This window comes from Cibotium barometz, chromosome 18, assembly GCF_041138505.1.
Source record: "Cibotium barometz isolate CiBa-2024 chromosome 18, ASM4113850v1, whole genome shotgun sequence".
Lineage (NCBI taxonomy): Eukaryota > Viridiplantae > Streptophyta > Polypodiopsida > Cyatheales > Cibotiaceae > Cibotium > Cibotium barometz.
Genome location: NC_141063.1, coordinates 43,572,471 through 43,595,998, shown reverse-complemented (window position 1 = coordinate 43,595,998; position 23,528 = coordinate 43,572,471). Strand labels below are relative to the sequence as shown.

The following is a 23,528-nucleotide window of genomic DNA, read 5'->3' as shown; positions in this document are numbered from 1 at the left end:
CTCCCACGTCCCCCCCTCCCGCCTCGCTTCCACCTTCGCCTCCTCCCATTCCCGCTCCGGTTTTGGCAGCGGCTCCTTCTCCACCCCCTTCTCCCCCCCCTCCTCCCCCCCCGCTCGCCTCATCTCCCCGGGAGGCCCTGGCAGTTCCCTGGCGCTCACCTGCAGTCCGGCGGACACTAAGCACCGACCTTGCTCGAGCACCGCAGAGGAGACCTACCATGCCGATTCGGGCTTCACGGATATCCTCTATCCGCAGTCGGCTAAGTCGTCTCGACACTAGACAGCGCTCGGAGGCTTTTGATTACTCCTTCACATGGCTTTTTGGAGCGGAGGGCCCCCATGAGCGAGCACCCATCACAGTTCATGTAGTGATACCTCCGGCCCGAGGGGAGGAGGCACTTGATTCAGCGGTGGCCTTCTCATTCCCTCTCTGTGGCCCTAGCGACCGGGAGTGGACTCTGGATCTCACTCTTAGCATTTTGAAGACTCAGGCAGTTGAGTTTTCTCACCATGTGAGCGATCTGGAGGTGACAGACGTGATAGGCCGACTAGGGAGTTGGCTCATTTTTTCTTTGATACCGGGAGTGTGGATGCCTCCGGGATTCGACATTTGGTGGTTCGCATAGTGGCAGACTTAGCACGCGACCCTGGATATGTATGCATACACGAGGTTGCTCTGTCTGAGCGGGAGGCAGTCGCCATGGGACACAGCCACTAGCGCCTAATCCGAGATTCTTGCAGCACACCGGGTGGCAGATTCGTAGCCGCTCGGATGGGGACTATTCTCCATCCAAGCCGCGCGAAGGCCCGTCGTACGGCTGAGACAACCTCCACCTCAGCAGGTCATCCATGAGGATCATCTCATGCAATGTACAGGGCCTTGGCGGCGCACACTATATACGTTATCGTGGTTGCTTGAGGCAGGAACTTCAGAGATGCCTGGTTGGGGGCAGTATTGATATTCTGATGATGCAGGAGCACCATTTGGGTGAGAGCAGGATCCAGAGATACGATTCGGTGATGCCTGGTAGATGGGACACCTTTTGGTTTGCAGGGTTTGGCCCCTTGGGTGGCAGGGAGGAGTATGTATGGTCATTGCGGATGTATGGCGGCAGGCCATTGTGGATCGCGGGATCATTGTGCCCGGTAGAGCACAGTATGTCATTCTGAGGATGCATGATGAGCTCTTTGGCGTGCTCAATGTCTATGCGCCCAACATGCTAGTGCCAGAGCAGAGTTCTGGACCCAGGTTACGGATGCATTGCCAGAGGCCGCACATTGGTGTGTCGGGAGAGACTTCAACATGCTTGAGGACCCGGCCGATAGGGTGGTGGGAGGCAGTCATGTTACAGTGCACGGCACGGAGCTTGCAACGTGGGAGCGATTTTGCATGACACTGAGGATCACTGATACATGGCATCATGAGCTTTCTCCCGCTCTCAGGACAGTCTTAGTTTCTCTCGGTCAGATCGCCCACAGGGAGGGACTAATCTATCACGGATTGATCGCTTCTATGTGGGCGACAGGTTAGGGGAGCGAGGGGGCTCCGTTGGCATTCTCGCTGGCACCTCTTTTTCAGACCATGCGCCAGTTATTTTGACACTTGAGGAGAGGACACAGGAGACCAGCTTGCAGTTGAGGATCCCAGAGAGGGTACTTACAGATCCTAGTCTCGCTGAGGACATTGAGAGGATTTGGCATGACAACCAGAGCTCAGACCAACATGCAGCAGGCCAGTGTGCCCAGGGACTCATCGAGCTAAGCTCTTTTTTGCACGCTGCAGCCTTGACACGGCTGGGAGAGACTCGCGAGCGGGAGCGTCGGTTGAGACGTAGCCTTGCTTCGCTTCAACGCCTTCAGGAGCAGCAGCCTATATGTGAGTGGGTGGCGTCCCAGCTGAGCCAGGCACGCCAGGAGGTCAGAGAGGCAGAGGAGCAGAGACATGAGTTCTACTATCGTCGCCACGCCTCCCAGTGGACGCAGCTGGGTGATAGAGTGAACTGGGGAGTTTTTTGAGATTACTAGACCCCGCCGCGCTCGAGCAGGAGTCCGCCAGCTCAAGAGGCAGGACGGATCGGTAGCCACTGAGCCCGGGGAGATCAGAGCCATTGCCACTGAGTTCTATAGAGACATGCTTTCAGCGGAGCCAGCCACTGAGGCTCGGGATGCTTGCAGACAGACTATGTGGGCCCATGTGCAGAGGAGGGTCACAGATCGTATGCGCACAGTTCTGGGTGAGCCTCTTTCAGAGGTTGAGCTTGCTGAGGCCTTGAGGGTCCTTCCGCGCCATAGTTGCCCTGGGGAGGACGGATTGACGCCTGCCTTTTTTATGCGCTATTGGGACCTTTTGGGGCCAGGCCTCCGCAGGGACTTTCAGTATGTTTTGGACACTGGGGTGATGCCATAGAGCTTTTCAGAGGGCTTGATCTTTCTTATCCCCAAGGGGGAGGGAGTATCAGATGATATTCGGCATTGGAGACCTATTACGATCCTCAATACTGTCTACAAGGTCTTAGCACAAGGTCTTAGCAAAGGCCTTGAGTTTGAGGATCCAGCCCTTCCTGGGGGAGTTGATTCATGCTACCCATACAGGATTCGTCAAGGAGCACAGTATCCTTGACAACATTTTCACCTTCTGGGAGGCGACAGCCCGAGCTAGATTTCTCGGTGAGGTCGTGATGCTTCTCGATTTTGAGAAGGCATACGATAGAGTCGATTGGGGTTTCTTAGAGGGCACTATGCTTCGCCTGGGCTTTGAGCTAGTTTAGATTCGAGGAGTGGCGGCTCTATATTCCACAGCTCATAGCCAGGTGCTGATGGCAGGAGGACGGGGGTCGAGTTTTGAGTTGACCAGATCAGTCCGTCAGGGGTGTCCTCTCGCCCCGTTTCTTTTTCTCTTCTTTGCTGAGGCTATGAGCATGTATCTGACGGCAGAGGAGGTTGGTTTGAGAGGACTCCAGCTCCCAGTCCGGGGGAAGGACCTGCTCGATGCTGAGTTTGCTGTTTTTAGTGCAGCTTCGGGAGCATTGATCAATTGGCGCAAGACAGTGGCCTTTTGGATTAGTAGCGCTCCCACTCCGGCATGGAGCCCAGACCCGGGTTTTAGATGGATTCCTCCTGGCACAGCAGTGCGGTATTTGGGATGCCAGATTGGACTAGATTTGTCACCTGAGCAGCAGCTTGCCCTGCTTCTTCTGAGCATCCGGAAGAAGCTTTTGTATTGGAGTACAGCTCGGCTATCCTTGGCTGGGAGGGTGGTGGTGGCAAATCAGGTGCTTTTAGCGACCATGTGGTACATCACGTCTTGCTGGATCTTCTCGAGCTCTTGCATCAGCCAGGTACAGAGGCTGATCAGGAACTTTCTTTGGTCTGGGCGGGATGGTCAGCCAGCCCGAGCAAAGGTTGCTTGGGCAGTTATTACACTTCCGCTGGCCTAGGGGGGCTTGGGCATTATAGATCCAGTTGATCAGAGTAGAGCCTTATTGGGGAAGCTTATTGTTCGGGGGCTGCTTCCAGGCGCTGAGCCTTGGAAAGAGCTTCTTTTTCAGCGGATGCAAGCTCGGGCTCCCCCAGCAGGGGGCACTTGGGCACCAGAGATACGATGGATCTTCATAGAGATGAGGAGGACAGGCCTCAGTAGAGGATGGGAGGACAGATTTGCCTTGAGCATCCTGCGAGCTTGGGAGTTGCTGAGACCGGGACTCTCTCAGAGACCTCCTTCTTGTGATGAGGAGCGGGCCAGACAGCCGCTCATCTGGAGCCCAGCGGTACGCACAGAGCAGGGTCATATGCTGGGTTCTCGGCCTCGTCTAGCCTGGGGACCATTGGTGGCAGGCCCAGCACGTAGTTTTGGAGACTGGCAGGCCTTCTGCGGTCTCCCGAAGGAGATCCAGGTGGAGAGGCTGAGTCACTTGAGAGGGGGGCTGATTATGAGGAATGACATTCAGGAGGCACTCACGGAGGAGTGGTTCACGCCTCTCGAGCCAGTGGCCCCACGGTGGATGGGAGTCTTTACACAGTTGGAGATCCTGATTGCTGTCAGAGCTTGCACTGAGGATGGTAGATGCCTCTACTATGAGATCCAGGATGAGGGCAGACTTCAGAGAGTGGAGGCGGAGTCGCCTTTGGTTGCAGAGTGCATCTTTCAGAGGATACGGGTAGTGGCCGCCGCTTCCCGGAAGTGGCATATTGATCCAAACCCTGCAGATGTGGACTCTGATTGGCGCATATGGGCATATGCAGCGCACCCCTTGGCCCGGCTCCAGTGGGACCCTGGCGAGTACGAGTGGCATGATCCTTATGCATCCCCCAAGGCCACAGAGATCACCTTTACACTGTTCGGTTGGGGAGACATATTTTGACGGCGAGGAGGATGGTCTCTCCAACTGCATCGGAGCATTGGCGGCTACAGGGACTCTCACAGGAGTTCCTGGAGGATTTTTGGACCAGGCTCTGGGCTAGTCGACAGGCACGCAGGATCTCGACTTTCCAGCGGCTGGTCGCCCCCACAGGGGCTCTGCAGTTGGCACCTGGCTTGTCTACAGCGGTCTTCCGACGGCCTGCGTCCGATGCGGCCACCCTTTGGAGACACAGAGACATTGCCTATGGGACTGTCCTCAAGCGCAGCAGATTTGGTTGCGGATGCTGCGCATTCTGGCCCCCCTCTCTCCAGAGGGCATGTATACGTGGGGTGCCGTTGCTTGGTCGACTTCGTCAGAGCCTGCTATGGGTTACGAGACAGAGCAGGACAGCCAGGCCATCAGATTCATTAGGGGCCAGCCTCGCCTCGTTCCTTCACCGGATTTCTCGTCCGCCGGCTGGACACAGGAGAGGGATCTACGATGGGAGCTCCTCAGCAGCCTCACCATCTGGTTCACCTGGAGAGCCCGGTGTTTCACGACCTTTGAGGGGAGATTGGAGCCACCAGCAGAGACTGTTCGGGGGATTTGGCAGGAGTTGATCCACACCCTGCGAGGACAGTATGACCGCATCCGGGGCGACTCGGCGGATGAGGCGATCTTGCGGCGCCAGGCCTTTCACACCACTTGGCGCAGCGGCCCCTTCTATACCCTACACGCGGGTTCCCCCCGCTGGCACTACAGGCCACCTCTTTGGCTTTTCCCCCCTCCTATTGTATGATATAGCCCCTCAGTTCTTTGTACTGATATTTGTATTTTTCCTAGGGAGAGTCTCCCTAGCTGCCTTGCTTGGATCTCTGCTCTGTTGTCTTATGAGCAGAAGAGGGTCTTTTGTAGCCCTACGGGCGTTTTTTTTATATAACTACTGAAAGGATCTTTTCTCGGGAAAAAAAAAAAGTTGAGTCATACCAGAGCAGCTTGAGCTTTTAGGTCCTTGACATCAAAGTTCCACGAGCTCACACCACGTTTGTACTCATTCTGAGATCGTTCTTCCTGCTCCCCATAAGGCATTTTCTTTTGAGCGAGGCGTGCAGCGTCCATGATCTGTAGACAATCATGTTGCGAATCATCATAGAAGCCAAGTTTGAAATCACACAGACCTCCAAAACAAACACATAGAAGTGTGATATAGAAGTGTGATGAAAGGATTTCAGCTTCACCTAGACTTGTAAAGGTGACTGAGGTCCCAGCCATATCCACTTCATATGGATCAAATAAAGCAAGAGTCTTTGATTTCTTGGGTGGTTTAGGAGGTGAAAGATGGGATTACAGACCTTCAAATCATTAACCCGTTCCCAAAGGGGTGGAAGAGGACCCAAAATTGTGCAGGCAACATAGTCCGCAGACCGAGCTTGCTTAAAAAATGAATGCTTTAACAATTTCTCTGCACTTGGGCGCTTTGTTGGATCTTTCACCAAACACATGGCTATCATTTCCTTGAAAGACTGAGGTGCACCAAAAGGCATAGATAAAAAAGCATGAATGAGTATTAATCAAGAGGAAATTTGAAAGCCAGCCAGAGCAAAACTAGCAGGGGAAGGAAGCATTGGGTCTACCTTTGAAAACCTTTTATCCCTCTCATAGTCGAGCCCAGGTGGTGCATTCTGCAAGGTCATGAGAAGTACCTGTGACAAGAGGGGCAGATACTTCATACAGACAACCCTTCAAAGGTGGATTTTGTAGCTGGTTAAGAAAACTAATGACGAATACAAAAATCTTTGCAAAATCTCCTTCCAAAATGACAATAAGTCCCAAAATAAATTCCAAATATTTTAATCAACAATATAGTGACAAAAACTATCTAAAACCTTCATGGGAGGGTACTTCGAAAAAGGGGCATGCCCATGTGCAAGCTCCAAGGCTGTGATCCCAAAGGACCATATATCAGCCCTGCAAAAGGCAACATTCATAACTTTCAAGAAGACCCACAAACACTACAACCAGCAGCATAAAACTGCATATAAAACTTTGCTGGAAAAATCACAAAGTCATTAATGGCTTGTTTTTGGCATGTACCAAACAAGGATCTTCCCATAAACCAGCAGCACAGGACACAAGGATATGCCCAAAGACACTGTATGCCCACAAGGCCCTTATGTAAGATCACACTATTAAAAAGCGTAGCCAAGAATGTTTGCAGAGCTACACCATAATGAATGTGACATTCGCATGAATGGTATCAGCAGGGCGGATACTGGTGTAAACAGACAGGCTGGAGGCATATGCACAAAGGGACTTACTTGAAATCATACCCATGTACTTGCTCCATAACTTCAGGTGCCATCCTGAAATTAGTAAGGTTTGTATTACTCTGTTAATAGATAGTTGACTTCCCACATGACATTTCATAGTGAATTGCTGTTAGCATTTTATGGCATGGATATGTTTAAAATTTATTAAAAAAAAAACCATCGATATAAATCCATGCACACACTGAAAGAGGGTACTCTGGATGTCTGGAGGAAGAAAGTACCAGCATGGGGTTCCGACAAAAGTGTTCCTGGCCCTTTGCCTATCCCCATTATCGAACATACATGCGGAGACACCAAAGTCTCCCAGTTTTACCACACCATTGCCATCAACTAGGATATTTCCTGCCTGAAACCAGGAAAAAAAGGGGGGCACAGAGAGAGACAGAAGTATAGAAATAAGTAGTTTGGAAGTTCTATTAATAATCTCTTGTAACCAAGAACTTGTTAAAATTTTGGCACAAAGGTATGTAGTGATGATTGAGAAGTTTAAACTTAGCTTCTTAATAACAACAAACAACAGCATTCCCACCCCACTCCCGCCCCTCTAATGCCGCATCCCTCCAAGCGTAGCCAGCCATAGAGGGAACCCCTCCCACCTTCTCAAGTGATGTTACACGTGACGGTTTGTTTTCCAACTAATCTAAGGATTCTTTCTTTTGTGTGTGTGTGTGTGTGTGGTGGGGGGGGGGGGGGGGGGGAAGCATTCCTAAAAGCTTTGGCCTTTGATTGTCTAGCTGCCGACCTTAGCTCTGCTCAAAAAGGTGCACAACACACATGGCACCTTCCCTGCTGGCACTCTAAAGTCACATGTTTCAGCATTGAGGGCCCCATTTGGAGGGTTTGCAGGATCCATGCTTCCTTTGCTACCACGGCCCTAACTGAATTGGGAACATCCAGGCAATGGATGCAAGCGGTACAAGTTCCCTAAACTCTAAGGATGAAAGGTAAAGCACCTGTTGGCACTTGCCCTATCTAATCTTACTCACTTGGATCAGAGGTGGCGGAAGACTAACTTTTAAAAACTTTTACTGCCACAGGTAGTATGATCAGTAGCATTACAAAGTAGAATAGAGTAATCAACCAACCTTCACATCCCTGTGTATATGTCCATGATGATGAAGATACTCCAAAGCCTTCAAAGTCTCTTTCAGAAAAGAAGCAATGATGGGTTCTTCAAAACCACCAGGAAATGCAGCTTTCATAATATGCAAACATGACCCTCCTGCCATGTAAGGCATCACCACCCACAAGCTATGTTCCACCACAAAGGAGCAATAAGCTTTGACCACATTGGGATGATTGATCAAACTCAAGGTTTGAGCCTCCCTGCGTATGTCATCCTGAAAAAGAAAAAATAAACCAATGCTTTGCAATTTTTGCTTCCGCTCCCACACGATTTCAAAATTCTACACAAAAAGCAAACACACGATCGTCAAAAACTATCAAAAGATACCAAACACTATCTGAAACTGTGAAAATCTGATACAATTATGCACAAGAAAAGCGAGTATTCTGAACGTTCTGGTAGTTCCCCAGCCTTTACTAGCATTTTGGAGCTTCTTAACACCTTCCCTATTGTTGCTGCCATTGCCTGCTTTGCTAGCAGATGCAATTACAACGTTCTGCCTGTCGCTTCACTTGTGATCTATTTTCCAGCTTCATGAATCACATGTGTGAGCTATCTGCATCAAAATGCTGCATTTTTCCTCCACTGGCAGCCCAAACTGACTGCATTACCCTGGTGTGGATGGCTAGATGTCCCTTGCTCCGCTTGATGTGTTGAACTCTTGTTTCAAGCAGCCAATGTGCCCCTTTTTGGTTGCTCGGATGGCTTTTTGGCTACATGCTTGCCTTGTTGGTGTACATTCGTGTCCCTTTATCTATTACATAAAATTTCTTAATGTTTTTAGTTTTCTTAGGCATGTCTTTTGTTTGCTATGCTTTTTTAGAAAAAAAAGACGTAGTTTGTGTATCAAAACATGTAGTCCTAGTGGGCATGCCGTCCCTTGTGTCAAAGTCACGCAGCAACAGCACACACCCCACCCTAGGTCACTGAGCAACGTCTGTGGCTGGGCTCCCATCTCCTAGCCATTGCTCCCCCCCCAAAAACCCGGCCGGAGGAGATATCTATGATAAGGTACCACCACACCCTATATATGGCTCTTCCACTTCCCATGCTCTTGCATATGGGATAATTCACCACAACTTCTAGTCATGCAATAACCCGAGAGTAGCTACGAGAATTGCCACCTCTAACACCCTCCTTCAATTCGAGCACCTCAATCAAACAGAGGTTAGGATTGCCCAGGACCACACAGGCCGAGCTCTAATACCATGTCAAAGTCACGCAGCAGCAGCATGCACACCACCCCAGGGCACTGAGCAACGTCGGTGGCTAGGCTCCCATCTCCTAGCCGTTGCTCCCCCCCAAAAACCCGGCCGGAGGAGATCTATGACAAGGTGCCACCACATCCAATATATGGCTCTTCGACTTCCCATGCTCTTGCATACAGGATAATCCACCACAACTTCTAGTCATGCGATAACCCAAGAGTAGCTACGAGAATTGCCACCTCCAACACCTTGTTCTCGTTTCGACCCAAGGATCCTTGTTCCCTTTTTTGTTGCATGCAACTATGATACATACATACATGAAAGAGTGCAGAGAGCGGAAGCAAGATAAGCACTAGAGTGTGCTGATCTGAGAAGCGCAAGAGAGAGAGAGATATGAAGCAGCTATGCTACAATGAAAGTAATCCCGAGCAAGAGACATAAAGGTCTCATAAGTGAGGGATACAAAAGATGACCAAGCTATGAAAAAGTGAGGAGGCAAGCCCACCTATAAATAGGTCATGAGGGCTGGTCGACTGGAACAAAGCCACTGCCCGACTAGACAAACAAGAGCTGGCTGACTAGAGATAAGTCACCCGACCTGGGAAAAATACCAGGAAATAGGGAAAAAATAGGGGTGGCCAGCCCACAACCAAGGGCCATAAAAGGGATCAAAAGGGGACACCATACATGGGCAGAATCTAGGGATGTATATGCTAACACCCCCTCTCAGCACCAGATGCTAAATAAACTGCAAGAAGCCAAAGAAGTCATCCTCTGTCAAAGACAAAAGAATGCAGCAACAGGTACCAGGAAAGCTCCACAAGCAATCTCGTGATTGAGCAACTCAGCTGCTACAAAAGCAAAAGAACAACCTGCCAGGTACACTGCTCCTCTGGAAGAACACAACCATGTAGGCTGCGACGTGCTGCTCCAAATAATGGTCCCAAACCCAAATATAAACATAGTGCCACAATCAAAGAAATCCCTAGAAGCTTGCAGCTCCAAGAAGAAAATACCCTCAGAAGAAAGAGTCTATCTGCTCCAACTCTATACCAAGAGTAGCCCAATGCTGTACAATAGCACCCTCCTCGAAGGTCAGCATCGGTGGTTCTCTTGCATTTGCTCATCTTCATCATGGAGTCTTGTTGCGTGTGCTCTCAGTTTTTTGTATCATAACCGCTGTGTATTCCGACATGGTATCAGAGCCCCAAGTGGCTTGAAGGTTGGAGACTTAGGAGAGCTTGCGGGACTGTTTCTTGAAGACCTTGGAGCTTGCGGGAGATTTGAAGAGCTTGCGGGACTGCTGGTTTTTTGGTGTTGATTGGAGATCTCTTGGGCTGTTCGGGGCTTGGAGATTAGGTAGAAGGCGGCCATCACCGTTCGACAGCCACCTTGCATATTAGTTGCAGCCTCTTCTTCATTTTTTTTCCCACCGACCCTCCCTTCACAACACCAAAGTAACCCCCCTCGAGATGGCAGACTTGCTTGAGATGGCTGAGAAGCACGTGAAGATCCCTACTCTCCCCACGTTCCCATGGATCGACAGTTGGACAGGACCAACTATGGCATCTGGAAGGTTATGATGGAGTCTGTATTGGAGTCTTATGACTTGGCTGATTTCATTATTGTTGGTGTTCCACGGCCAGAGTTGGATGACGGGGAGCTGTTACCCTCTACTCGCAAAGAACGGGAGGCTCAAGCACAGTTGTGGGATCGTGTCAATGCCCGTGTGTGTTCTTTCATCTTCCTTAATTGCACACCACAGGTGATTAATCATATAAAACATATGACGCTGGCCAGAGGGATTTGGCAACATTTGGCTTCTCTGTATAAGAGGGTATCACCCATGAAGCGGATTTCCTTGGAAGTGCAAATGCAAGTGATGGATCGTGCAAAGTCTTCAACGATGCAGGAGCACATCAATAAGTTGCACGCTCTTCAGCAAGAGGTTCTTCAGGCTGGGAAGGAGATATCCTTCAGAGGACATGGCCATCACTTTGTTGTCTCACTTGCCCTCTCAGTACTCAGCATTTTAATCCTCTTTGATCACCAGTGGCAAGCTCAGCACCGTCACATGGGAGGAGCTTCTGACTATGATCTTGGACCAGGAAGCGCATTTTACGAACCCTCCACAGGGCGGAGGTTATGAGGCCTTGACTAACCAGCGGTTGCAAAGCTGCAGTAAGGGCAAAGGGAAGTCTTCAGACGAGAAGTCCTCTAAGCAGGAGCCTGACGTGGATCGTGACGCCTTGAAGGCAAAGAGGACCTATAAAAATTGTGGTGAGAAAGGCCACTATTGGAGAAAATGTCCTAAGCGAAGCACCGAAGAGGGTGCAGATTCTTCGGTAGTAACCGTGAAGACTCCAGCTTTTGTGCACTTGGAGATTATGGACAGCGGTGTTTCATCTTCTTCGAGCAGGGAGGCAGTTGGACTCACTGCTAGGGACACTCGGGAGTGGATTCTTGATAGTGGTGCTTCCAAGCACATGAGTCCTCCGGAGTTATTACAAGATCTTCGCAGGCACGTAGGTCACATCCTAATTGGTGACGAGTCCACTATACCTATTCACAGTGAGGGCAAGTTAGAGATCGTTCCCGATGGCAAAAGGGGGGGGAAGCATTCCTCCCAAGTTCTTCTTGTCCCATCTCTTGGTTTTCACCTGTTCAGTGCATGAGGTTTGCAAGACTAGTGTACGGGTGGATTTTGAGGAGCATTCTATTGCTGTACGGGACAAAGCGACAGGCCAGGTTGTATGGGAAGGTGGAGTGGAGAATGGGATTTACAAACTCTCAGCACTCTCTCTTACAAGTTCTCAGTTAGGTGATGTGCGGCAGTTTTGTCACGACCACTTGTGTGTGGATACGCTACGGCAGGCTGGATACGCTACGGCAGGCTTTCCGAGACCAGATGGTGGATGGCTTGCCAAATGCAGCAGTAGGCAGGGACATTCCAGTTCTTGCGTTCGTCAATCAAAGGAGCCTTTACAGGGGAACTATGCTTTGATGTCTCGTATCATTCGGGACAAAGAGCCTCCTGCAGTTGAGGAAGCTCTTTCCCAGGGGACTTGTAGGAAAGCCATGCAAGTAGCAGATGGTGACTTGCAAGACGAGGTGTATGTTGAGCAGCCTCCAGGCTTTGAGGTTCCGTGTTCAGAGGGGGTGGTTTACAGGTTCCGGAAGGCCTTGAATGGTCTTCATCAGGTTCCCAAGACTTGGCATACCAAAGTTACAGTTGATGATCCTTGTGAGCAGGTTGATGCCTCTTTGTTTCGGAAGTGGTTTTGTTCATTGATTTGGTTGCTGAACACCAGATTGGACTTGAGCTTCCCGGTGGGGCTATTGAGCTCATTCATGCAAACACCTTTGAAGACTCATTGGGACGCAAGATTGCAGATCTTGCAGTTTCTGCAGGGGACGAAGGATCTTGGACTCTTCTATGACACTAGAGGGGGAACAACGGACGGAGTCGAACTCCACGGTTGGAGTGACTCAAATTGGGAAGGAGATCTAGACACGAGGAGATCTACATCAGGCTACAGATTACCCTTGGCTCAGGAGCTATTTCATGGAGCACGAGGCAGCCAACTATTGCTGAAACCGGCCTCTGATAGAAACCAGAGTGCGGTAGACTACCGTCCACTTGTAGTCTAGATATGAAAACAGAAAAGATTCGGGCTAGAGTGCCCAAATCTGAAAACAAAGCGACACCTGTTGGCCCCAAAGCTTGGCGCCCCTTGCGGTATTTCTTTATCCAATTCCAAAAGTATGAAAGGCTGAGTACAACAAAATCAGCCAAGAGATTACACCTGTATGTCCAATCTGACAGCCCATGCCCTAAACAGTAGCCTTCCTCACAATTTTTGAATCTCTGGTCGAATTCAACTCTAGTTCCCTTTTTTTACACACCCCCCCTTCCATATGCGCCGTTTCCCTGGTTTTCTTCTATTTCCCGCAGGGAATTCGGTCGCCATTCCCTTTTGCAGCCAAAAATTCCGATTTCCCAAATTAAAAAATACGGTGCGCCTCCTTTTTTCATGCTTAATATTCGGATATTCCCCTTTAAAAAAAATCCTTCGTATTTTTGCCACGCAAGCCACCACCTTGCGTCGTCTGCAGCTGCTGCCCTTGCTAGGCGTCATGCGAATGACGCGTTTGCCTTTGTAAAAAGCATGTTCCACATAATCATTATCAAAGTGACGCGCATCACTCCCCACTCTCATGATCAAGGCATTCCCACAGACTCCAAGAGATAACCAACAAAAAGGCACAGGTGGCTTTTGAGGTATTTCAAGTGGAAGCGCATGATCCACTTGCTGCGTCAACCTAAAAGAGTACCTCATAGCCCTTCTTCTTCAGACGTTCCAGGAAAGGAGAATTCTCCACGGCCTTCTTGCTTTCACCAGTGATATAGTAAATGTCACTCTGCCCATCCTTCATACGAGTAACATAATCTTTGAAACTAGTCATCTCATCACCACTTTTAGTTGAATGATAGCGCAGTAGATCAGCAAGCCTTGCCCTGTTAGAACTATCCTCATGGATACCAAGTTTGATGTTCTTCCCAAAAACCTCATAAAACTTGTTATAATCCTCCTTGTTCTCTGAAATTTCTGTAAACAGTTCAAGACACTTCTTGACAAGATTTTTCCTTATGACCTTTAAGATCTTGTTCTGCTGCAGCATTTCACGGAAGACGTTGAGGGGCAAATCTTCTGAATCAACCACACCTTTGACAAAGCCAAGGTACTCGGGAATCAACTCTTCACTTGCTTCCCCCAGTAACTGCTCTTACCATCTTTGCAGCTGTTGATGTTCTCAAAGCCTACTCCCTCTCTAGAAGTGATCAGTTGCTGGTCCTTCAGTCTTTCTTGTGCTTCCATCAAGATCAAAAACTGCAACTAATCCTTCTTTCTTGTCAGCTCCATAAGAAAGTGATGCTGCTTTTGGTTTATTGATAATTCGTGCTACCTCAAGGTTCACCATAAGCATAAAAACTTCATGATTCACACCACACTTATGTACAGAGGCTTCGAGACCTGGCTCAGCCTCAGCTCGTCTTATTGAACCTCATTTACAATATGAACATATGTACTTAGGCATCATATAATGACTCGAGTCATGGCACTTAATCCCATGCATCTGGATTTGCATTTAATGGCCTCATATGCAAGGTTTCACACCATAGACGTGCCATGGCACGACATCCACCCCCTCTAAACCTGCACATCCTCTGGTATGTGCCAAATCATCATCAAGATCTACATATATCTGGATGTCGTCTTCATCTTCTACATTACCAGGAAGATCATCCTCTTCCTCTTCCTCTTCAACCATATCCATACTATCACTGTCAAGCCTCTCATCCTGAGTCTCCTGTGAATCAAAAGGATCACTGTCATGCCTTCTTTTAAACATCTTGATCCTTTTTCCTGCTACAAGATTCTTTATCTCTGTTCCATCAAGCTCACACAGGGTATACGTGGTATTTCCATGCACATGCTTGATAATGTAAGGGCCAAACCATCTTTTTGCAAACTTCCTTTGCACAGTAAACTGGTTGTCAAGACTACTATCATACATTAGGACCCAATCACCTTCTTCAATAGGTTTTGGCCGGAGTCTGTGTCTTCTATCAAATCTTTCTTTATTTTTCAACCTTGCATCTTTCAAACGAGCTTTAGCAAGCTCTACATCTTCAGGCCTCCTCTCCAACTGCCTTATTCGCAATGCAAGGAGGTCTTCCCTGTTCAATTCTTCCACCCAGGGTAATACATTCCAAGTTGGAACTACTTCTTCAACTGGCATTACTGGCTTCTGACCATACATTAATTCTGCAGGCATGTATCCTGTCAAACTGAGCTATGAGTTGTACGGTCAGCCCACAAAGCATATGGTAGCAGCCTTGGCCACTCTCGCATTCTTCCTCTGCATGCCTTAGCCAAAGCTTTAATGATTGGAGGATGTCCTCGCTCACTTTTACCATTGCCCTCAGGGTTGTAAGCACATGTTAGGGCCAATTTGATGCCAATTCTAGATAAGAATTCCCTTGCTTCTTCAACATCTAGCTCACCCCTGTCAGCTGTTATTTTCCCAACACAACCATACCGGCAAATCACATCTTCCAAGAGAAATTTGCATACTGTTTCCGTACTCTTTGTTCTAAGAGCACGCCCTTTCACCTGATTTGTCAAATCTTCTCTTGCAAGTGCTATGTACCGCATCTGCCAAATTCCCAAAGGCATTGTAACTAGATCCACCACCCATTTGTAGTGCATGGCAGGTGGGTAGGTTGGTTGCAAGCCATCACGATGTCGCACATTTGAGTACATTTGACATACCATGAATGTTTCCACATATTGGGAAACACCCTTAAAGGAGTTTTCATTGTGGTCAAGTCCCTGCTTTGTATATCCAGCTGGAACTGATCATATCCCGAATACAGATCACCCATAGAGTATATAGCTTTCCCTGCAAATGCTTCTGCAAACTCATCCACAATCAGACCTGCTCCCACATTCCTGATTGTGACCTTGTTTACACGTTGCATATCTTGAATGAAGCGCAATGCTCCATTTTTCTTTGCACGGTAAACCATCTGTTGGAATATGGAGCACATGATGGTTCCAAAATTCCCATCCTGATCTTTTCTTTTAGTAAATCCATCAGCTTTGGCAAGAGAGCCTTTGGTACTGGAATCGGCCGCAGGTTCCAGGGCACATGTGAAACAGTGAAGATCACCATTGGCGCTATTATGCTTGGATCAACACAGCCTATCTCATGCGGCTGAAAAGCAAAGGCTTTCCCATGTTTTACAAGCATCTTCTCAAAGCATTCCTTTTCAACCGGCAACAGAAAATCCTTTTCACCAATCTTCAGCTCTTTTAGGGTTTCCTGTGTAAACTTATGCCCAATTTTCTTCGGATCTCTGAGATTCGGTTGCATAGAGGCTTCATCTATTTTCTCCTTGCTTCCTGGTGGCAAGGGCAAGGCAACTGGTTTCACCTTCTTTGCAACCGTTTTATACTTTGTATCAACATGAGCATCCATCTCACAATTCATGTTCTTACATTCCATCCCCTCAAATTCCCGGATTATATCATACATCTCCATAGATGACACCTCTATCATCTCATTTCCACCCTGTAAGCATGCTCTTTCCATAGCAAAAAGCACACCCATAGTATCCACAGATGACACCTCATCAAGCACCCCTGAAATAAACTCATTCTTCTCCAAAAGACCACACTGCTCAAGACTTTTTTGTTCATTTTGTACATGTCAACGCATGCCACGCTTAAAAATCCTTGCTTTTTACAAAGACCAGTGATCCATAGCTAGAAAATCCCTGAAAATTTGCTGAAAAGTTATTTACATTGATTGAGTCCTGCGAGAACTCATTTTCCCTTGTACCATTGGAATCCCGCTTTACAATGGCACCTGGCCAAAATCCCTCATCTCCCTGTAGTTCATGAATTCTCTGTTTATCTTTGGGAGTGACTGTGCTCGAAGAGACTCACGGTTCCTTTCATGGTTAATGCAAACTGTCAAGAACTGAACAGCTTTCTTGCCATCTTTACTCCTTATTCTTGCATATGCCGAGCCATCATCCAAAACTTTTGTTTCCATCCTCACAGCTGTAATGTAGGGTTGCCCAAGGATGAGGGGATACGATGACATCTCCTGAACAAAGAAGTTCTGATCATCTTTCACATCCCCTATAGTTACCCTTACATTTGGACAGGCTGCATAGAGCTCTCCAGATGAGTTATTAGCTGCTTTAATCATCCACCCATGATCTACATCCATTGGCCACTTACATTTGTTGTAGAGATTTTTAGCCATAAGATTTATTTCAGACCCATGATCGATTAGAGCGACATACGGCTCTTCCAAGTCACCTATCTTGACAAGGGTTTCAGTGGTGGCCCTTGCCCAATGGCTCTTGGAGTAATGACTCTTTGTGAGAACTTCTTTTTCATCATCCTCATCCATAAAGCGCACTTGTCGTACCCCTTCAGCAAAGTGATTACATTCCACCACATTCTCTCTCTCTTCCTTTTGCTGTACCTGTACTCCATGAGTCTTGGAAGTGCTTGTCTCCCCTTGTGATGGAATAGATTCAATTATGGACTGCCTTTTCCTTCGTATAATATCAATTATCTCATCATGGAATTCTTTCTTTGCAATCCCCAAGACTTCCCCTAGTGTAAATTCCACCCTACTGTTTAGAATCCTCTCTTCAAGTACCTTTTTGAGGTCTGTTGCGGCTTCAATATCAGATTGAAGCTTGTAGAGTGGACTTTTCCCTTTACCCTTCTCCTTCTCATGCTTCATTTTTGCTGGCACTTCTTCTAATGATACTTCCTGTGGAGGTCTGCTATGCGGTGGAGGCATATGTGAAGGGTCAGGATCCTTCTTTTCACTACCACGGGTAACCCTTTTTGATGGTCCTCCTTCCTCATTTTCCCTCTTACGTTTTCCCTCTACCTGTGCCTCATTATTCTGGCATTTTGCAATGTAGGCATGAACAGATAAAGAATCCACAGGCTCTTCCCAGCCAGTCTCAAGACGTATACAGTCACCTGCCTCATGCAAAGCCTGTTTAGACACCTTCTTTGACGCAATTAGCTCCATTGTTGATGGCCAAAAATCTTCATTCTCATAATCTTCATCATTCTCAGATTCCTACTTTGATTGACCAACCTTTAACCCATAGGTCGCTGCCTCAACCATAGAGATGGCATGTCCACCAACCATGTCTTCTGTTAGAAATCTAGCATGGTATCATACTAAACTAGAACATGGAAGAAGACTGCAAGAGAGATGAAGCAAACACTGAGAGATATATTTCCATGATGTGACCCCTGAATAAATAGGGCCAAGTACAAGACCATGAGCAAGAGTGCTTATGGGATAAATGTGGAGGTGCCACATGGCACACACTCAAGACTCAAGACAAAAACTAAGACTAGACAAAATGTAGACTAGAGAAATAGTACACCTAGTGTGCACTTATTTCCAACACCCTCCTTAAGTGGACACTAGGAGGAAGACAAAAGACAAGACTAGAAGACTGACATAAAGACCTATAGACTGAGAGACAAGACAGAAGACATGACAGACAAAGATCCTGAGACACCCTCCTCAAGTGATATCCTCATATGGGTCCACAAGGGTAGGTACAAAAGTGGATCATAGACAGACAAAGAGAGAGACAATCAGCCAGTAGAGTGGTCCCACAAAGAGAGAGACTGTCAGATAGACATAAGAAAGTCTGACAAATAGAAGATAAATGGGGACATAGACAGAAATGCCAAGAGAATGTGGGTAGCTAATCCACAAAAGAGAGGCATATAGACTGATAGACAGAGTGTCAGAGACATGACTGTAAGATCACACTGATAGACACATAGACATAGAGACTGACTGATTGTAGATAGACAGAGAGATGGACCTTGACTAATAATCCCTCCTCAAGGGCAATCCTCCTGCTAGAGTGGGTAATGCAGGGATGCCTCTTGGGTAGGTACAAAGATAAGTCCAAATAGACATGACATTACCCCATGATCTACATCATTGGTGATCATTGGTGGTAGATAGCATGAAAGCATAGACAGATATGTGAGAGATGGGAAGGTCTTACCATACTTGGCAGTGTCTAATCTCGTACAAGATAGAGAGTAGTTCTGAAAATTAATTTTGAAGAATAAACTAGAACTGAAAATATTGCAGCATAGAAAGATAATCCATTTTGGTTTTATCTCAACCAACTTTTTCATCCCCCCTTTTCCAAAGTTTGTGCTTAATGGAAATTTTCCATCTTTGAAAAACACAAGTTGATTTCTGAGGGCTTCTTTATAGCTAGCACAGTCTTTCTTTGCATGTTCTGGGTCATCACACCATATACATCTGAATGTAAACCCTTCTTTGCTTTGAGGCCTTTGCATAGAAGCCTGCCCTAATGGTAGCCCTTTTTCCTCAATCCTGGACATCTTCAGTTTTAGGTCTCGCATGCCCTTAATAAGCTCATCCATCGGCCCTTCTACCTTTGGGATTGCAGCAGCTGGTTTTGGTAGATTCTCAGGGGTAACAGCAGTTATAGGAGTTGCCGAGCTCATCACCATTTTATCCCTCCTTCGCTGCCACTTTGCTAGCATGGTAACCGCATCCTCGACATCATTCCAATCATTCTTTAGCCCCTGCTCTGTATCCTTATCCTCAAGGAGACTTTCCAGTTTTTCTTGGAGATCTTTCCCAGCTGCTTGTAAGAAGAGCTCTGTTTTTTCCCTGTCCAAGGTTGTGCGCTCAATCCTTGACAGCTGGGCATAGCGCTTCTCAAACTCTCTTAGCAACTCTGTGGTGGCAGAAATTCCCATTTTGGGTTTTGTGACCCATTCCAAGAAAGTTCGTTTGGTCACCCGCTCGGAATCCTCCATGAAATAATCATCCTTCAAAGCAAGCTTGAACTCCTCCCAATTCCTGCCACCATGTGCTGCCTGTAATCCTCTTATGCGCTCTCTTATTTCAGGAACACATACCAGCTCAAAGCTTCGAACCATATCCTCCTCAGTCACCCTGTTTAGCTCCATTTCCTTTGTGTAATTGCACAGGTACTTTGTGATGTCCTTACCATCAAATTGATCCACCTTTTTCACAATTGACTGCATTGCTTTAGTCGTGGAAATTTGCCCCCTCTCAGCAGCTTGCTGCTGTTGCATATACATAGTAAACATCTAAAACATTTGCATAACCCCGGGGTCAAAATGAACCCCCTATCCCTCAGAATTCTCAGCCATAGCTTCCCTGTGTATTTCACTACACTCTCACCCCAGCAGTTTCACGTCGGGTTCACCAAAGCTGTCGTGACGTGGGCGGTATCGCTGGGAAAGTGCGAGACTTCTGGCTGTGAGAGTCGTTTTCAAATCCCAGCAAGGAAACAAAACATATAACTTTTCAAGGGGCATAAGGCATCTCCATTTTGGATGACATGTACATGTGCCAATTCACTTCAATACATTCCCCAAATTCAACTTGATGATTGCACATAAGTTATGTGTCAAGAGCATGACCAGCTCCAAGCATAGATCTCCTGACCCTTTATCCAAGTGCCTCATACATAACACATGTAGGCACAACACAATCTTCAAAAGATTTCCACATACATGTGACCATTCACATCACATATTTCATAAATTGCCAACATCACCATTTCAAGATGACTCTTGATCTCATGAAAACCTGCTTTCAGATTCCAACAACTCACAAGGCAAAAGATGGCATATGGCATATGTACAACATATTCATGTGATTTTAGAAAACTCCATGTCTAGAAATCCAAAATCCAACCAAGTAGCTTTTTTACCAAATAAAATCCAAATCCAGGAAACTCTTTGTACCTTTCCACTTTCATATACCAAGACTCTTTTTCAAAGCCTTCTCCTCCAAAAAAAAATAAAAGGGTAATGTTTTTATCCAAAGACTATACGATTATAGAAAATCGTAAGTAACAAAACAACAAAAATACTTATCTCAGAGTAATTTAAAAAAAAAGAAGCGAATTCATGAATTTTGCTTCTCCCATGTTTTGCTTCACTGCAGTATGCGCCAAAATCAGCATTCGTAATGTTTTTGACATCATTTCGCTTGTATATTGTGGGATTTTTGAAGATCATGTCATTCGATAGTGCTTCCTTTTCTCTTTAATTCAAACCCCAGGATGCCCTAAACAGTAGCCTTCCTCACAATTTTTGAATCTCTGGTCGAATTCAACTTTGGTTCCCTTTTTTTACACACCCCCCCTTCCATATGCGTCGTTTCCCTGGTTTTCTTCTATTTCCCGTAGGGAATTCGGTCGCCATTCCCTTTTGCAGCCAAAAATTCCGATTTCCCAAATTAAAAAATACGGTGCGCCGCAGCTACTGCCCTTGCTAGGCGTCATGCGAATGACGCTTTTGCCTTTGTAAAAAGCATGTTCCACATAATCATTATCAAAGTGACGCGCATCACTCCCCACTCTCATGATCAAGGCATTCCCACAGACTCCAAGAGATAACCAACAAAAAGGCACAGGTGGCTTTTGAGGTATTTCAAGTGGAAGCGCATGATCCACTTGCTGCGTCAACCTAAAAGAGTACCTCATAGCCCTTCTTCTTCAGACGTTCCAGGAAAGGAGAATTCTCCACGGCCTTCTTGCTTTCACCAGTGATATAGTAAATGTCACTCTGCCCATCCTTCATACGAGTAACATAATCTTTGAAACTAGTCATCTCATCACCACTTTTAGTTGAATGATAGCGCAGTAGATCAGCAAGCCTTGCCCTGTTAGAACTATCCTCATGGATACCAAGTTTGATGTTCTTCCCAAAAACCTCATAAAACTTGTTATAATCCTCCTTGTTCTCTGAAATTTCTGTAAACAGTTCAAGACACTTCTTGACAAGATTTTTCCTTATGACCTTTAAGATCTTGTTCTGCTGCAGCATTTCACGGAAGACGTTGAGGGGCAAATCTTCTGAATCAACCACACCTTTGACAAAGCCAAGGTACTCGGGAATCAACTCTTCACTTGCTTCCCCCAGTAACTGCTCTTACCATCTTTGCAGCTGTTGATGTTCTCAAAGCCTACTCCCTCTCTAGAAGTGATCAGTTGCTAGTCCTTCAGTCTTTCTTGTGCTTCCATCAAGATCAAAAACTGCAACTAATCCTTCTTTCTTGTCAGCTCCATAAGAAAGTGATGCTGCTTTTGGTTTATTGATAATTCGTGCTACCTCAAGGTTCACCATAAGCATAAAAACTTCATGATTCACACCACACTTATGTACAGAGGCTTCGAGACCTGGCTCAGCCTCAGCTCGTCTTATTGAACCTCATTTACAATATGAACATATGTACTTAGGCATCATATAATGACTCGAGTCATGGCACTTAATCCCATGCATCTGGATTTGCATTTAATGGCCTCATATGCATGGTTTCACACCATAGACGTGCCATGGCACGACAACGTGTGTATGTACTTGTCTGTACCCTCCTCCTTGCATCCAACTCTGTACTGTACTTGACTGTACAAATCTGAAAAACGGCATTGTACCAGTCTGTACTTGATTGTACCTGTCCGTACAAGACTGTACGGGCTCTACCTGTAGTAACTAGTAGTAGCCGCCTGCTGTCTTGATGCTGGTCGCCTGCGCCGCCTGCAAAACAGATGATGCCCATCACCTGTCCAGCACCTGTACTGGCCGTACAGTGTACCTGCAGAAGTACAAAACTGTAGTTGCAGTCGTACAGCGTGTACTGCCTGTATTCTGCAGCTGCTGCTGCCGCCTGTTGTTGCAGCCTGTATCTGTTCCACAGCCCAACGCCGCCTCTTCCTACAGCAGTACCTGCTATCGTACAGAACTGTACGGCTGCTGTACGGCCTGCTCTCCAGCGCACAGAAATCAGCAGCAGCAAGAATTTCAGCAGTCGACTTACTTCTTTCTGCTTTTCCACTCTTCCCCACAACTCCTTTTGCTCCACGTTTTCCAAAAGCTAGAGAGAGAGAGAGGAGAGAGAAGCACACACTCCAAAAGTGGAGTTGCCCCCTCTCCATAATAATCCTAGGACCCCCCACTTTAAAAGTTATTAAAGTTCCCTAGGGGCCACTAAGGCCTAGGGGCAACTTTAATAAAACATTAAAATACTAATGTTCTAGTTCCCCCCTTCACACCTAGGGATGTCCACACATCATTAACTCTGTCCGGGCACCCCCCATGTGAATCATTCAATATTCTGACTCAGCAACCACCATGCCCACACTTGTACTGTTCCATTTTCACAGGGCCATGACATACCCCCCTCTTGAAAAATGGCAAGCGTCCTCGATTGCATTCTGGTGATACAGCAAAATATCCAAAGTGAAATATACAATATGGCAAGATCAGCGTCCCAATCTCTCTAAGCCATGCTCATGTATCAACATTCACTGAAAACCAATGGCATAGTAATAGTCCAAGTTGTATACCACTGTGAACCATACATATCCACAAAATCCCATGTGACTAGTACACATATATCATAGAAGTCCCATAAACAGATGTACTGTCAGCCTCAGTACCTTCGGGTGAGATAAAAACTGCACCAAGCGACCTCTAGATGTCATCTGAGCCTCTCTGTATCAAGGGAGTGGAGGTGCTACCCCCCTCTTGAGCATCAGGTAATGCTCCAGACCCATGCTCTGCTGAACCTGAATGAGCCACAACAAGAGTCGGCTCTAACTCAAAGGCATCGAGATAAAGCTGCAAAACCTGAGGTGAATCTGTTAAGTCACCTTCCTCCATCCACTTCGCATCCATCGGTGAATAGTTCTTGAACTTCACAAGATAGCGACGGGAAACTTTACCTCGTACCTTCCTTTCTTTATGTGCCAGTATCTGCTTTGGAATCAGAACCTCATCAAGTTCCTCAACTTCCGGCTGAGCCTCATCTGATACATCCTCAGGCACATCCCCACGGAAAGGTCTAAGGAGACTCACGTGAAAAGCAT

At 47.0% G+C, this 23,528-nt stretch overlaps 1 protein-coding gene across 6 annotated transcripts in view; it reads right to left on the bottom strand.

The window, feature by feature from the left end:
- The window catches only part of LOC147629391 (uncharacterized), a 204,725-nt gene that overhangs the window by 150,318 nt on the left and 30,879 nt on the right, over window positions 1-23,528 (bottom strand). For all 6 annotated transcript variants that reach the window (XM_086812629.1, XM_086812631.1, XM_086812630.1 and 3 more), the window contains exons 2-8: window positions 7,756-8,010; window positions 6,892-7,016; window positions 6,659-6,703; window positions 6,227-6,308; window positions 5,975-6,043; window positions 5,693-5,863; window positions 5,328-5,462 (exon numbers count right to left, since the gene is read on the bottom strand). In XM_086812629.1, the coding sequence (XP_086668755.1) occupies window positions 5,328-5,462; window positions 5,693-5,863; window positions 5,975-6,043; window positions 6,227-6,308; window positions 6,659-6,703; window positions 6,892-7,016; window positions 7,756-8,010 (882 nt within the window). The remainder of the gene's footprint in view (window positions 1-5,327; window positions 5,463-5,692; window positions 5,864-5,974; window positions 6,044-6,226; window positions 6,309-6,658; window positions 6,704-6,891; window positions 7,017-7,755; window positions 8,011-23,528) is intronic.